This window comes from Chiloscyllium plagiosum, chromosome 18 (genome assembly GCF_004010195.1).
Source record: "Chiloscyllium plagiosum isolate BGI_BamShark_2017 chromosome 18, ASM401019v2, whole genome shotgun sequence".
Taxonomy (NCBI): Eukaryota; Metazoa; Chordata; class Chondrichthyes; order Orectolobiformes; family Hemiscylliidae; genus Chiloscyllium; species Chiloscyllium plagiosum.
In genome coordinates, this window is record NC_057727.1 from 33,194,498 (window position 1) to 33,210,829 (window position 16,332).

The 16,332-nt window shown below is 42.1% G+C and overlaps 1 protein-coding gene across 34 annotated transcripts in view; it reads left to right on the forward strand.

Annotated features, from left to right (window-relative positions):
* Nucleotides 1-16,332, forward strand: part of slmapa (sarcolemma associated protein a) — a 256,792-nt gene that overhangs the window by 105,267 nt on the left and 135,193 nt on the right. For all 34 annotated transcript variants that reach the window (XM_043708126.1, XM_043708125.1, XM_043708136.1 and 31 more), the window contains 2 exons: nt 7,168-7,308; nt 8,041-8,178. In XM_043708126.1, the coding sequence (XP_043564061.1) occupies nt 7,168-7,308; nt 8,041-8,178 (279 nt within the window). The remainder of the gene's footprint in view (nt 1-7,167; nt 7,309-8,040; nt 8,179-16,332) is intronic.

Sequence of the window (16,332 nt, forward strand, 5' to 3'; positions counted from 1 at the left end):
AGAGAAGATTTACCAGGATGTTGCCTGAGCTGGAGAGCTTCATTATGAAGAGAGATTGAACAGACTGGAGTGTTTCCCTGAAAAGGACACAATGATTGAGATATAGAACATAGAACATTAGGGCACAGTACAGGCCCTTCGGCTGTCAGTGTTGCGCCAATGTGTGATACCAACCTGAAGCCCATCTAAAGGATAGTATTCCATTTTTATTCATATATTTATCCAATGACCATTTAAATGCCATAAAATTGACAAGTCTACTATTGTTGCAGGCAGGGCATTCCACAACCCTACTACTCTGAGTAAAGAAAATACCTCTGATATCTGTTCTATGTCTGTCACCCCTCAATTTAAAGCTATGTCCCCTCATGCTAGCCATTACTATCCGTGGGAAAAGGCTCTCACTGTCCACCCTATCTAACTTTCTGATTATTTTATATGTCTCAATTAAGCCACATCTCAACCTTCTGCTTTGTAACGAAAATAGCCTCCAGTCCCTCAGCCTTTCTTCGTAAGACCTTCACTCTATACCAGGCAACATACTAGTAAATCTCTAAATCTTTTCCAAAGCTTCCACACCTTTCCTATAATGCGGTGATCAGAACTGTACTCAATACTTCATGCACAGCTGCACCAGAGTTTTGTACAGCTGAAACATGACTTAAAGTCATAGAGATGTACAGCACGGAAACAGACCCTTCGGTCCATGCTGACCAGATATCCCAATCCAATCTAGTCCCACCTGCCAGTACCAGGCCCATATCCCTCCTATTCATATACCCATCCAAATGCCTCTTAACTGTTGCAATTGTACCAGCCTCCACCACATCCTCTGGCAGCTTATTCCATACATGTACCACACCTTGTGTGAAAAGGTTGCCCTTTAGGTCTGTTTTATATCTTTCCGCCCTCACTCTAAACCTATGTCTTCTAGTTCTGGACTCCCTGACCCCAGGGAAAAGACTTTGTTTATTTATCCTATTCATGCCCCTCATAATTTTGTAAACCTCTATAAGGTCACCCCTCAGCCTCCGATGCTCCAGGGCAAACAGCCCCACCCTGTTCAACCTCTCCCGATAGCTCAAATCTTTCAATCCTGGCAACACCCTTGTAAATCTTTTCTGAACCCTTTCAAGTTTCACAACATCTTTCTGATAGGAAGGAGACCAGAATTGTACGCAGTATTTCAACAGTGGCCTAACCAAGGCCTGTACAGCCGCATATTGATCTCCCAACTCCTGTACTCCATTCTCTGACTGATAAAGGAAAGCATACCAAACGCCGCCTTCACTATCCTATCTACCTGTAACTGTACTTTCACGGAGCTATGAGCCTGCACTCCAAGGTCTCTTTGTTTAACAACACTCCTTAGGACCTTACCATTAAGTGCATAAGATTTCCCAAAATGCAGCACCTCACATTTATCTGAATGAAACTCCATCTGCCATTTCTCAGTCTATTGGCCCATCTGGTCCAGATCCTGTTGTAATCTGAGGTAACCTTCTTCGCTGTCCACTACACCTCCAATTTTGGTGTCATCTGCAAACTTACTAATTCGCACTCAAATCATTTATATAAATGATGAAAAGTAGAGGACCCAGCACCGTTCCTTGTGGCACTCCACTGGTCACAGACCTCCAGTTTGAAAAACAACCCTCCACCACAACCCTCTGTCGTCTACCTTTGAGCCAGTTCTGGATCCAAATGGCTAGTTCTCCTGTATTCCATGAGATCTAACCTTGCTGACCAGTCTCCCATGGGGAAAATGGTCTAACGCGTTACTGAAGTCCATATAGACCACATCTACCACTCTGCCCTCAACAATCCTCTTTGTTACTTCAAAAAACTCAATCAAGTTTGTGAGACATGATTTCCCACACACAAAACCATGTTGACTATCCCTAATCAGTCCTTGCCTTTCCAAATACATGTACATCCTATCCCTCAGGATTCCCTCCAACAACTTGCCCATCACCGACATCAGGCTCACTGGTCTGTAGTTCCTTGGCTTGTCCTTACCACCTTTCTTAAACAGTGGCACCACTTTAGCCAACCTCCAGTTTTCCGGCACCTCACCTGTGACTATTGATGATACAAATATCTCAGCTTCCCACAGAGTGCTAGGTTATACCTGATCAGGTCCTGGGGATTTATCCACCTTTATGCGTTTCAAAACATCCAGTACTTCCTCCTCAGTAATCTGAACATTTTTCAAGATGTCACCATCTATTTCCCTACATTTTATATCTTCCATATCCTTTTTCACAGTAAATACTGATGCAAAATACTCTTTTAGTATCACTCCCATTTTCTGCGGCTCCACACAAAGGCCGCCTTGCTGATCTTTGAGGAGCCTGATTCTCTTCCTAGTTACCCTTTTGTCCTTAATGTATTTGTAAAAACCCTTTGGATTCTCCTTAATTCTATTTGCCAACGCTATCTCATGCCCCCTTTTTGCCCCCCTGATTTCCCTCTTGAGTATACTCCTACTGCCTTTATACTCATCTAAGGATTCATTCGATCTATCCTGCCTATACCTGACATATGCTTCCTTCTTTTTCTTAACCAAACCCTCAATTTCTTTAGTCATTCTGCATTTCCTATACCTACCAGCCTTCCCTTTCACCCTAACAGGAATATACTTTCTCTGGATTCTCATTATCTCGTTTCTGAAGGCTTCCCATTTTCCAGCCGTTCCTTTACCTGCGAACATCTGCCTCCAATCAGCTTTTGAAAGTTCTTGCCTAATACTGTCAAAATTGGCCTTTCTCCAATTTAGAACTTCAACTTTTCGATCTGATCTATCCTTTTCCATCATTATTTTAAATCTAATAGAATTATGGTCGCTGGCACCAAAATGCTCTCCCACTGACACCTCAGTCATCTGCCCTGTCTTATTTCTCAAGAGTAGGTCATATTTTGCACCTTGAACCACCCTCCTGTCCTGCCACCGCAGGAATTGCAAAACCTGCACCCACACCTCCTCCCTTTCCACCATCCAAGGCCCCAAAGGAACCTTCCACGTCCAAAGTTTCACCTGCACATCCACCGATGTCATTTATTGGGCAGCACAGTGGCACAGTGTTTCGCACTGGTGCCTCACAGTGCCAGAGACCCGGGTTCAATTCCTGCCTCAGGCAACTGTCTGTGTGCAGTTTGCACATTCTCCCTGTGTCTGCATGGGTTTCCTCTGGGTGCACCAGTTTCCTCCCACAGTCCAAAAATATGCAGATTAGGTGAATTGGCCATGCTAAATTGCCCATAGTGTTTGGTGAAGGGGTAATTGTAGGGGAATGGGTCTGGGTGGGTTGCTCTTCAGAGGGTCGGTGTGGACTTGTTGGTTTGAAAGGCCTGTTTCCACACTGTAAGTAATCTAATCGAATCTTAAAAAAAATTTTATTGTTTCCGTTGCTCCCGATGCGGCCTCCTCTACATTGGGGAGACTGGACGCCTCCTCACAGAGCGCTTCAGGTAACATCTCCGGGACACCCGCACCAATCAACCCCACCTCTCCGTGGCCCAACATTTCAACTCCTCCTCCCATTCTGCTGCGGACATGCAGGTCCTGGGCCTCCTCCACTGCCACTCCCTCACCACGCGATGCCTGGAGAAAGAATGCCTCATCATCCGCCTCGGAACACTTCGACCGCAAGGCATCAATGTAGACTTCACCAGTTTCCTCATTTCCCCTCCCCCCACCTCACCCCAGTTCCAACCTTCCAGCTCAGCACTGTCCTCATGACCTGTCCTACCTGCCAATGTCCCTTCCCACCTATCCGCTCCACCCTCCTCTCTGACCTATCCCCTCCATCCACACCCCCATTCACCAATTGTACTCTTTGCTACCTTCTCCCCAGCAACCCCTCCCCCCCCAATTTATCTCTCCATCCTGGAGGCTTCCTGCCTTTATTCCTGAGGCCTTTGCCCAAAACGTTGATTTTCCTGCTCCTCGGATACTGCCTGATCTGCTGTGCTTTTCCAGCACCACTCTGATCTAAACTCTGGTTTCCAGCATCTACAGTCCTCACTTTTGCCAAGTTTTGCACCTTCTCTAGTAGGTACGTCCACATAGTAAATCAGAAAATTTTCTTGTATACACTTAACAAATTCCTCTCCATCTAAACCCTTAACACTATGGCAGTCCCATGTTTGGAAAGTTAAAATCCCCTACCATAACCACGATTATTCTTACAGATAGCTGAGATCTCCTTACAAGATTGTTTCTCTGTTTCTCAATTTCCCTCTGACTATTAAGGGGTCTATAATACAATCTCAATAAGGTGATCATCCCTTTCTTATTTCTCAGTTCCACCCAAATAACTTCCCTGGATGTATTTCCGGGAATATCCTCCCTCAGTACAGCTGTAATGCTAATCATCAATTTGCATGCAAGTCCAGACAGGATGAATTAAGAAGGTATTCACCCACTGAGAACTTCACACCAGAACAGGTTTAGTCTCATCAAATATCTCTTCAATCTACAGGAAATGATCAGAAATATTCAAATACACTGTCTTTAAAGAGGCCCATGCAATTTCCTTCCATTTGCAGATCAAACTGCAGGAGTATCAATTACATTGGCAATTACAATCCTGCTGAAATAATTCTTCTGCCTTCCGTTGCTTACAACTGCATAACCAAACGCTGCTCCCACAGTGCACTGTACTTCCTTCCCCTCTCTCTTTCCCCCCCCCCCCTCCCCCACCAGCTATCAACCGCTTCCAAACCTGACTTTACCCTTCAGTCACCAGGACAGCAGTTTTCCAAACTTCAGGGCACAGCCTCCTTCAATACCATACCTTGCGTCAAAACTGACAGCACTAGACCTGCCCTTGCCCAGCTCATGTCTCAGCCTGTCTCTCCAAGCAATGGGTTCCAGCCTGTGGCCAATACACCAAGCTACGAAGCCCAGCCCAAGTTATAAATGGTGATGTTTCCACTGCTGAGCTTTGGCTTGAGCTCAAACTCATCACCATGTTCCACAAAGTGACCTGTGCACCAATATCCCCCAACTCAAGGCCTTCAACCTGATCCTCCATTACTTCCTGGACAAACTACATGAGTTAGGCTGGCTCAGAGAAGTGAGCACATAAAATAACAATTTTTACAAAGTATTTCAGAAAAACCAGAGTCACAAGAATCATACAGCATGGAAACAGACCCTTCAGTGCAACTGACCAGATATCGCCCTAAATCCTTCATATACCTATCTAGATGCCTTTTAAATGCTGTAATTGTGTTCACCTCCACCACTTCCTCTGGCAGCTCGTTCCATACATGCACCACCCTCTACGTGAAAAAGTTGCCCTTTAGGTGCCTTTTCTATCTTTCTCCTCACATCTTAAATCTATGCCCTGTAGTTTTGGACTCGCTCATCCTAGGAAAAAAGACTTTGGCTATTCACCCTATCCATTATTTTATAAACCTCACCCTTCAGCTCTAACACTCCAGGGAAAATAGTCCCAACCTATTCAGTCTCTTCCGATAGATCAAACGCTCCATACCCAGCAGCATCCTTGTAAATCTTTTCTGAACATTTCCACGTTTCACAACATCTCTCCTATAGCAGGGACTTCATGGCTCCAAAACTCAATCACTCTACCAATAAAAGCTAACACACCATACACCCTCTTAACAAACCTATCAACCTGGGTGGCAGCTTTATAAAATTGAGGGGCATAGATAGAATAGGAAGGAACCTTTCTCCTTATTGGAGGGATAGATGATCAGGAGACATAGATTTAAGATAAGGGCAGAAGATTAAGAGGCAATGTGAGGAAAAAAAAAATCTTCTCGAGGGTGGTGGGAATCTGAAACTCACTGCATATAATGATTGTAGAGGCAGAAACCCCTCATAATATTTAAGTACGGAGATGTACACTTGCGATGCCATAGCATGCAAGGCTATGTATAGGCCATTGTAGAAGAATGGGATTGGAGTAGTGAGGTGCTGGTCTTTGACTTGTATGGACCTGATGGGCTGAGGGGCCTTTATCTGTGCTGTAGATCTCCATAACTCTTAACATAGTTAACAAAGTTTGCCACAAGGGAAGAACAGAAAACAGTTTAATTTTCCATCAAATGTCAGGATAGTATAGGTGATCTTTTGAATGTAAGTTCATCGTCTATTGAATATTAATCGTTTTTACCATCTTTAAATTTGATCAGTCAATTTTAATCCAAAATCTTTGCACAAGAGAATTTTTATGCATCACCAAAGTTCTTGATTTGGGTGAGTGGTGATAATGTAAATTCTAGTGTACATTTCACATATATTATGGAAGTAAACTATAAACTCTCTAGAGTCCCACAGCACGGAGCCAGCCCCTTCAGTCTAACCTGATCCATGCCAACCAAAATGTCCATCCACACTAACACCACTTCCCTGCACTTAGCCCATATTCTTCTAAACCTCTACCATCTTCTATATTCAGTGCCCTGACTGATGAAGGCCAGTGTGCCACAAGCCTTCTTCACTGCCCTGTCTACCTGTGACTCCACTTAGAGAATCGTACACCTGAACTCCAAGTTCCCTCTGTTCAACTACACTCGTTAAGGCCCTACCATTCACCATGAAACTCCTATCTTGATTTAACTTTCCAAAATGCAAGACCTCACACTTAGCTATATTAAACTCCATTTGCCATTTTTCAGCCCACTTGCCCAGCTGATCAAGGTCCTGCTGCCATTTCTGATAACCTGCCTCATTGTCCACAATACTGACTATATTAAAGTCATCTGCAAACTTATAATCATGCCTCGTACATTCTCATGCAAATCAGTGATTTGGGGAACAAACAGCAATGGGCCCAGCATCATTATAATTCCCCTTTCACTCGCTAAGAATCACCTAAAGATCCAATTGAAGAAAATCAATTTGATTTGCAATGTAGCTTGCTTATACTTTCTAGTAATTATGTACATTCAAATGCAGGGACCTTTCCTGAATAAGAAGGAAGATATCCAGGCTTTGCACCCTTTCTTTATGGCAACATCTTGACCAATCAGAGTCAACTTACTAATTAACCCTTTTCTCAAGCATGATAAATTATTGTTTCTCTTTAAAATTTGAATTCTTACATCTGTCCTCATGAATGCAAGACAAAAATCTTCAACAATATATCTCTCATTTAGCAATATTTGCCCTTTTCTGTCTGTACTTAACAGAACCAAACTGAAGATGGCATAAGGAAAGAGTTGGTAACATTACAAGAAGACAAACACAGTTATGAGACAACAGCCAAAGAGTCCTTGAGGCGGGTCCTTCAGGAGAAAATAGAAGTAGTCCGGAAGCTCTCCGAGGTGGAGGTAATTACATTTCTAAATATTCCCAATAATATGTATGCTAGAGTTACTTTATTCAAAATAAAAACCTCGGTGTGATAACTTAGAATACTGCATCTAGACAAAACACTGTGGATTTGCCTTTCCTATTTTCCGTTGAGAGTTATGAAGGTGTTTTTATGTTTTGTGAGACTATAGGGTTAGAAATATTTTCCCAGAGTAGCAGCTATACAATAAAATGCCTGTCAAAAGTAGCAGGTGCCATGTAAATTAATTTCTGTCAAAGTAATTCAGAGGTTCAGGCAGATGTAATATTTTCTTTGGATTACTGGATCCCGTATTTATGAAAAAATGTACTGGTATCTGTAAAATACAGATGATTAAGTATTAGCTTGTGGAAATTCCGTGATATAAATGGTGTTAAATGAAGAATGCTTTCACTGAAAAATTATTTTTATACTAAGTGATTGGTTTTGGAATGTTTTCAAGCGCTACTGAAATCGCGTACTTTGAATTTTGCAGGGTAATTAGAAAGAAATTGGTTGTGTGGATTGTTATGTGGAAATGCCAACATTTCAGCAATAATATATTGTGAGCATTCTTTTTGGGTTAATTCTTTCGGTTTACATTATTTTAAATCTTACGATGGACAATTAACAGCTAAATCTTGACTTTCTCAATGAGTTTAAAAATTGAGAAGATGCTTTTCAGATCTGAAGACATCCCAGAATTAATACATATATTTTAATGTTATAGCGAAGTCTGAGTAACACAGAGGATGAATGCACCCATTTAAAGGAAATGAATGATAGAACACAGGAAGAATTGAGAGAACTGGCCAATAAGTACAATGGAGCTGTGAATGAAATTAAAGAGTTCACTGACAAGTTAAAGGTGAGTTTAAATGAATTGCATTTTAAGTAGACAATGTTTTAAAACTGGCATTTCTTTCATGAGACTGTGGAAAAGGTTTTATTTCTTTCCTTTTTTTTCAGAAGAAAACTCAGACAATTGCAGGATTCAACTTAGTGAGTTTTAGCTTCAAAAAGCCAGTCGAGTTATAAGACCATAAGACATAGGAGCGGAAGTAAGGCCATTCGGCCCATCGAGACTACTCTGCCATTCAATCATGGCTGATGGGCATTTCAACTCCACTTACCCGCATTCTCCCCGTAGCCCTTAATTCTTGTGACATCAAGAATTTATCAATTTCTGCCTTGAAGACATTTAGTTCGTAGTGATTTTAAAGTAATTTATTAAGTAGTTTATTTAGAAGCAACAGTTTTAATAGAATGCATAAGCTAATCACTTTAGTCCCAAACGGCCGCTCTCACATTAGAGAGAGAGATGGCTGGTAGTGGTTTACCTGCGGGTCACCACCCCTCCGGCAAAGGAAGAAATTGAGACGGAGAGTCCTTCATAGTAACCTCAGCTAACTGGTTAGCTAACTATTGTTTGGACAGATCGTTTGCAATGCAGAGTAATACCAACAGCAAGGGTTCAATTTCCACACTGGCTGATTTTACCTCTTCCCTCATCTAAGGTGTGGTTCCTCACATCTAATAAGAAAGCAGTCTGTAGCCAGGTAAACCTATGATGACTTTGCCTTCCTTATAAACTACCATATATACTCGTGTATAGGTAGAGTTTTGAAGACTTTTTAAAAGCTGAAATTGGGGGTCGACTTATACACGAGGTAGTTTTTGAGGGGACGAAATTCATGCTTAAACCAGAGCCAGATCTCTATATAAAATAACAAACAACAAAATGATAAAGAATTTATAGCCATTGTAGAATATTAATCTACAAAGTAACTGTCTCCATTCTGCCTGCTACAGTAGAACCGTACTGTCATACCATTTTCCGGTTACCAGTACCTAAAGTGCATGTAGGTGTACACCTGTACAAAAGTTAATAGGCATACCAGCAGGTGGTCAGGTCATATACTGGGGGTGTTTGTACAACACGCAATTCATGAAATAAAAACAAAGGAGTAATAAAAACAAAAAAAAATAATATTGTATTTTAAAAAATGACAGCATGAAACTTAATATACGATAAACACTTTACATCAAAAAACTGATATTCATTTTACAGCAAAAAACTCCTCTCACAGTATACCACAAATATTATGGGATAGCTGCTTAAAACAAAAGTTACCAGTACATGCAAATGCCCATTAGAATCCTTCAAGTTCACTGTCCTCATCAGTTACACAATTGAATAATTCATTACACTCGTCTGGGTCAAACATATCATTATATGGACCATCGTCTTCTGCACTCTGAAAGGGATCATCAATTGATTTGTCATTACTTCAATCTGACCATAAATAGTCATCCTCATTTTTTGAAGGTTTTCACAATTATTTTAGTTTTCATCTCCTTCTAGGACTCAGCAATCCATTCACATACAGTTGCAAGTAATGGAGAACGCATGTTACCACCCTTTGTGAAGCTTTTTTTTAACCTTTCTTGCATCCAAGTGTCCCATTTCTTCCATACTAAGTCCTTAAAAAGTTTATTGATGTGGGCAGCACAATGGTTAGCACTGCTGCCTCACAGCGCCAGAGACCCGGGTTCAATTCCAGCCTCAGGCAACTGTCTGTGTGGAGTTTGCACATTCTCCCTGTTTCTGCGTGGGTTTCCTCCAGGTGCTCCGGTTTCCTCCCATAGTCCAAAAATGTGCAGGGTAGGTGAATTGGCCATGCTAAATTGCCCGTAGTGTTCGGTAAAGGGGTAAATGTAGGGGAATGGGTCTGGGTGGGTTGCTCTTCGGAGGGTCGGTGTGGACTTGTTGGGCCGAAGGGCCTGTTTCCACACTGTAAGTAATCTAATCTAATCTAATCTAATCTTATCTAATCGAACATCCAGTGGCTGCACCATGCTCGTAAGGCATACAGGAATCATTGCAGCGTCAGTATTGTTAGCTCAAAATTAATTGACAACACTTTTCACTGAGTGTGATCTGAACATATCCCAAACCAATTAGCTTTTCTTCTTTCTAAGTCCACCTGGTCGTATATTCCCTAATCCAAGTCTTGCAGACATCTTCATCCATCCACCCTTTTCCATGGACGAGGACAGCCGTGCCTTTCGGAAATTTCTGTTTTGGCCGAATTTTCCCCTTAGAAATCACCATAAGCTTTGATTTGGAGATGCCGATGTTGGACTGGGGTGTACAAAGTTAAAAATCTCGCAACACCAGGTTATAGTCCAACAGGTTTAATTAGAAGCACTAGCTTTCAGAGCGCTGCTCCTTCATCAGGTGATTGTGGAGTACCTGGTTATAAATTCTGTGTCTTACAATTGTGTACTCCACAATCACCTGATGAAGGGGCAGTGCTGTGAAAGCTAGTGCTTCCAATTAAACCTTTTGGACTATAACCTGGTGTTGTGATTTTTAACCATAGGCTTTAACTTTGTTTCACCTGCCATACAACCAAGTACCACAATGAATCAACTCTTTTCATGGCTAGTAGTCTTAACCAAAACTCTTTTAACTCCAATCTTGTCCACAGTTCTGTTCCCTGGCATATCAAAGTTCATTGGGGTTTCGTCCATATTGCCGATGCATGAGAGCCTGTACCCGGTTTTCCTTCCGACTTCTGATCACAGTTGATGGAACCCAATTAACTTGTCATTAAGTTCTGCTGGTAGACGTTGGGCAATCTTGGTTTTCTATTTAAGCACTAAATTGTACCTTTTCATAACCCTGCTGCACCATCGAGTACTGGCTTTGAAATCACTAACCCATTCTTTTCAGCTTCATTTTTGGCATGTATTCTTATATATTGTCTATGCTTCCGTTCTGATGACACTGAATTACCCAGTCAGTAATCTTTTCTTCTACTTGTGGCTACTTGTTCAGCTTTCCTTGGTCGGCACAGCCTTTAACTGTGTGGGTTTTTTCCTCCTATCTCAAACAAGTTTTTCAGTAACACAGAACTCCCTTACAGCTATGCTATTGTTGTTCTCTGCAACTTCAGTAACTTTTAGTTTAAACTGTGCTGTATATTTGTTTTTCGTGATGTCATTTTGTCAGGAAAATTTGGGTGAGTTTTACAATAAGTTCAGAGCACAACTGTACACAACACTTACTTCTAAGAAACTGAGGCAACAGCAGGAAGACAAGGTCCAGGGCATCCATAACGTACCGTAGATATTTGCATGTATATGGTCAGGAAGAAACCCCTATCAAACTAGGGTCAACTTGCACACGAGGTATACAACACATACCAGTTCTGTTGGCCAAAATTATGGGGTCAACTTAAACATGAGATCAATTAGGTGAAAGTGAAGACTGCATTTGCTGGAGATCAGAGTCAAGATTAAAGTGGTGCTGGAAAACCACAGGAGGTCAGACAGCATCCGAGGAGCAGGAAAATCAATGTTTCAAGCATGAGCCCTTCATCAGGAATCTGATCCTGATGATTGATCTCTTTCCTCACAATCTCCCTGGGTCCCACTCTAGATTTGCTAGAGCTGCTCGGGAGCATTTAAACTAGTAAGGTGAGGGGAGGGTGGGTAGGACCCAGGGAGATAGTGAGGAAAGAGATCAATCTGAGACTGGTACAGTTGAGAACAAAAGAGAATCAAACAGTGCAGGCAGGAACAAGGTAGGACTAATAAATTAAATTGCATTTATTTCAATGCAAGGGGCCAGTGGGGAAGGCAGATAAACTCAGGGCATGGTGAGGAACATGGGACTGGTATATCGTAACAATTACAGAAACATGGCTCAGGGATGGCAGCGTAATGTTCCAGGATACAAATGCTACCGGAAGGATAGAAAGGGAGGCAAGAGAGGAGGGGGAGTCGCGTTTTTGATAAGGGATAGCATTACAGCTATGCTGAAGGAGGATATTCCTGGAAATACATCCAGGGAAGTTATTTGGGTGGAACTGAGAAATAAGAAAGGGATGATCACCTTATTGGGATTATATTATCGACCCCCTAATGGTCAGAGGGAAATTGAGAAACAAACTTGTAAGGAGATCTCAGCTATCTGTAAGAATAATAGGGTGGTTATGGTAGAGGATTTTAACTTTCCAAACATGGACTGGGACTGCCAGTGTTTAGATGGAGAGGAATTTGTTAAGTGTGTACAAGAAAATTTTCTGATTCAGTATGTGGATGTACCTGCTAGAGAAGTTGCAAACATTAACCGACTCTTGGAAAATAAGGCAGGGCAGGTGACTGAGGTGTCAGTGGGGGAACACTTTGGGGCCAGCGACCATAATTCTATTATCGTAATGGAAAAAGATAGACCAGATCTAAAAGTTGAAGTTCTAAGTTGGAGAAAGGCTAATTTTGACGCTATCTGGCAAGAACTTTCAAAAGCTGATTGGGGGCAGATGTTCGCAGGTAAAGGGATGGCTGGAAAATGGGAAGCCTTCAGAAATGAGATAACGAGAATCCAAAGAAAGTATATTCCTGTTAGGGTGAAAGGGAAGGCTGGTAGGTATAGCAAATGCTGAATGACTAAAGAAATTGAGGGTTTGGTTAAGGAGAAGAAGGAAGCATATGTCAGGTTTAGACAGGATAGACCGAGTGAATCCTTAAAAGAGTATAAAGGCAGTAGGAGTATACTCGAGGGGAAAGAAAGGGTCATGAGATAGCTTTGGCAAATAGAGTTCAGGAGAATCCAATGGGATTCTATAAATATATTAAGGACAAAATGATAACTCGGGAGAGAATAGGGCCCCTCAAAGATTAGCAAGGCAGCCTTTGTGTGAAGCCGCAGGAGATGGGGTGGTACTAAACATTTTACATTGGTATTTACTGGTTGAATACTGGCTGAACAGACTGGAGCTGCCTGGAGTGTCGGAGGTTGAGGGGTGACCTCTATAGAGGTTTACAAAATCATGAGGGGCATGGATAGGATAAATAGACAAGGTCTTTTCCATGGGGTGGGGGAGTCCAGAACTAAAGGGCATAGGTTTAGTGTGAGAGAGGAAAGATATAAAAGAGATCTAAGGGGCAACTGTAACAATTGCAACATTTAAAAGGCATTTGGATGGGTATATGAATAGGAAGGGTTTGGAGGGATATGGGCCGGGTGCTGGCAGGTGGAACTAGATTGGTTTGGGATACCTGGTCGGCATGGACGGGTTGGACCAAAGGGTCTGTTTCCATGCTGTATATCTCTAGGACTCTAAGAGTTCCTGCCCGAAACGTCGATTTTCCTGCTCCTTGGGTGCTGCCTGCCTGACCTGCTGTGCTTTTCCAGCACCACTCTAATCTTGATTTATACACGAGATCAACGTATACCTTAGAATATACGGTAAACGGAAACTAAGTAGACCAAAGCAGGTGATAGCAGATTTATTAACAGTCTGTTATCTGTTTGTCTGCAGAAGCAGGCTCATTTTGTTTATGTTTCCTTGCCCTGGCCAAGTTGTCAGGAATTCCTTTCCTTGTTGTCTTATGCCTACTAAGGACTGCCCCATCAATCTTTGAGCACCCATTAATATATTTCATTTCCGAAGGCTGGTTATGTGACCTATATCAATCCTTTGTTTGAGTCATTCTAACCATTCATCAAAGGATAGGTATCCATTATACCTTCTCCTTGTTCCTCATTTGGGCTTTCACCCTGAAAGGCCAAGATAGAGTATACTTGGAGAAGATATTTCCACAAGTAGGAGAACCTCGGATCCAGGGGCACTCAGAATGAAGGGATAACCCTTTAGAACTGAGTGAAGGGGAATTTCTTCAGCAAGTGAGTGGTGAATCTGTGGAAATCTTTGCTGCAGTAGGCTGTGGAGGCCAAGTCATTGAGTACATTTAAGATCGAGAAGGTAGGTTATTGATTAGTAAAGCAATAAACAGTTACAGGAGAAGGTAGGAAAATGGAATTGAGAAACATATCAGCTATGATCCAATGATGTCAACTCTGTGCCGAATGGCCTATTTCTGCTTCTGTATGTTATGGACCTATGATCTAAGAGGTGCACAAGGTGTTGCAAGACTACCAAAAAGCACCACTTTTGTTGCCATTATCTTTGTTTTGTTATGATTGATTGACTCATCGATTTGTTTTTTTTTAAACCAGAAAAAAAAACTTTGTTTGGTGGCTTGTTGCTATGCATAGAAATTCCGTAAGAATTTTGTGGGCGGCACGGTGGTTAGCACTGCTGCCTCACAGCGCCTGAGACCCGGGTTCAATTCCCACCTCAGGCGACTGACTGTGTGGAGTTTGTACGTTCTCCCCGTGTCTGTGTGGGTTTCCTCCGGGTGCTCCGGTTTCCTCCCATAGTCCAAAGATGTGCAGGTCAGGTGAATTGGCCATGCTAAATTGCCCGTAGTGTTAGGTAAGGAGTAAATGTAGGGTTATGGGTGGGTTGCACTTCGGCGGGTCGGTGTGGACTTGTTGGGCCGAAGGGCCTGTTTCCACACTGTAATGTCATCTAATGTAATCTAATCTAATGTAATCTAATATAAAATTCTATAATGTTCTGATAAAATATGAATTTTTACATGTTTTTCTCTAGAACTTCAAATAACTTGGACTTTGCTCTTTCAATTCAGTACTAAACCCCTTTGAATCAAAAAAAAATTCACATTATTTTAATCTCTGCTTAAAATCTTGGACATGAAACCTTACATCATACAGCAAAAATATATACAAGATGCATTTCTGTCTTTCCACCTAATCCACCACATGACTCTTACTGCACCTTTCTGTCCAATTTATAATAAAAATTTAAAACCTAGCACCTGCATAATTATGCAATTGTCTGTTGCAATTTGATAAACTCTGTTAACATATTTTTAAAAATGATGATATAAGGCTCATGAAAGTGTTTCTGCACATTCTTTAGAGCTGTGTCAGTGTTGGGAAAAGAAATCTTTAACATAAGATATCTTATTGAAGTCCAAAATATACTGTATTAGATTAGATTAGATTAGATTCCCTACAGTGTGGAAACAGGCCCTTCGGCCCAACAAGTCCACACCGACCCTCCGAAGAGTAACTCACCCAGACCCATTCCCCTATACTTACCCCTTGACCTAACACTATTTAGCACATATTTGAACTGTGGGAGGAAACCGGAGCACCTGGAGGAAACCCTTGCAGACACGGGGAGAATGTGCAAACTCCACACAGACAGTTGCCTGAGGCGGGAATTGAACCTGGGTCTCTGGCGCTGTGAGGCAGCAGTGCTAGCCACTGTGCCGCCCCATGGTATTCTAGATCTCTTGACTTTTTATGGGGTTTCTTTGACATTCTATGATCGTCTAAAGTATTTCGCTTACTCTCAGTCAAGAAGGGCATTTACACTAAACTCCTGGAAAGAGTATATAGTTATGAGCAAGTACTGCCTAACCATAGAAAATTGCAGCATTAACTGAACAATACTTTGCACAAAATTGGAATCTCACTTTTTTTTCTGCCTGTGAATGATTATCGCTTTTGCAATGACAAACTTGTACTACTCTTTTGTTCTTTACTGGGATCTGAGGGCGTTGCAGGCAAGGGAATGAATTTGCTAAGATTCAGTGGTTAGCACTGCTGCCTCACACGCCAGGGACCCCAGTTTGATTCCCGCCTCGGCGACTGTCTCCCCATGTCTGCGTGGGTTTCCTCCGAGTGCTCCAGTTTCCTTCCACATTCCAAAGATGTGCAGGTCAGGTGAATTGACCATGCCAGATTGCCCATAGTTTTAGTCAGAGGGAAATGGGTCTAGGTGGGTTGCTCTTCGGAGGTCGGTGTGGATTTGTTGGGTCGAAGGGCCTGTTTCCATACTGGAGGGAATCTAATCTAAGGAAATCTAATCTTACCAGTGTAGCCAACATGTAAGCCAAGATCCACAACAATCTGACTCTTACTTGCCTTCAAAGGCTTGGCAGGCCACTACGGATGAGCAACAAATGCCTGCCTTGCCAGGCACTCCCACATCCCATGAAAGAATAATGAAAAAATATTCAGATTTATTAATTGAAATTAATTTCTACCAGCTGTCTTGGTGGAACCTGTACTGTGTCCCTAGAGCAGTAGCCTTGACATTTGGTATGTTATGACTTTTCTGCTATCATCCTCTTA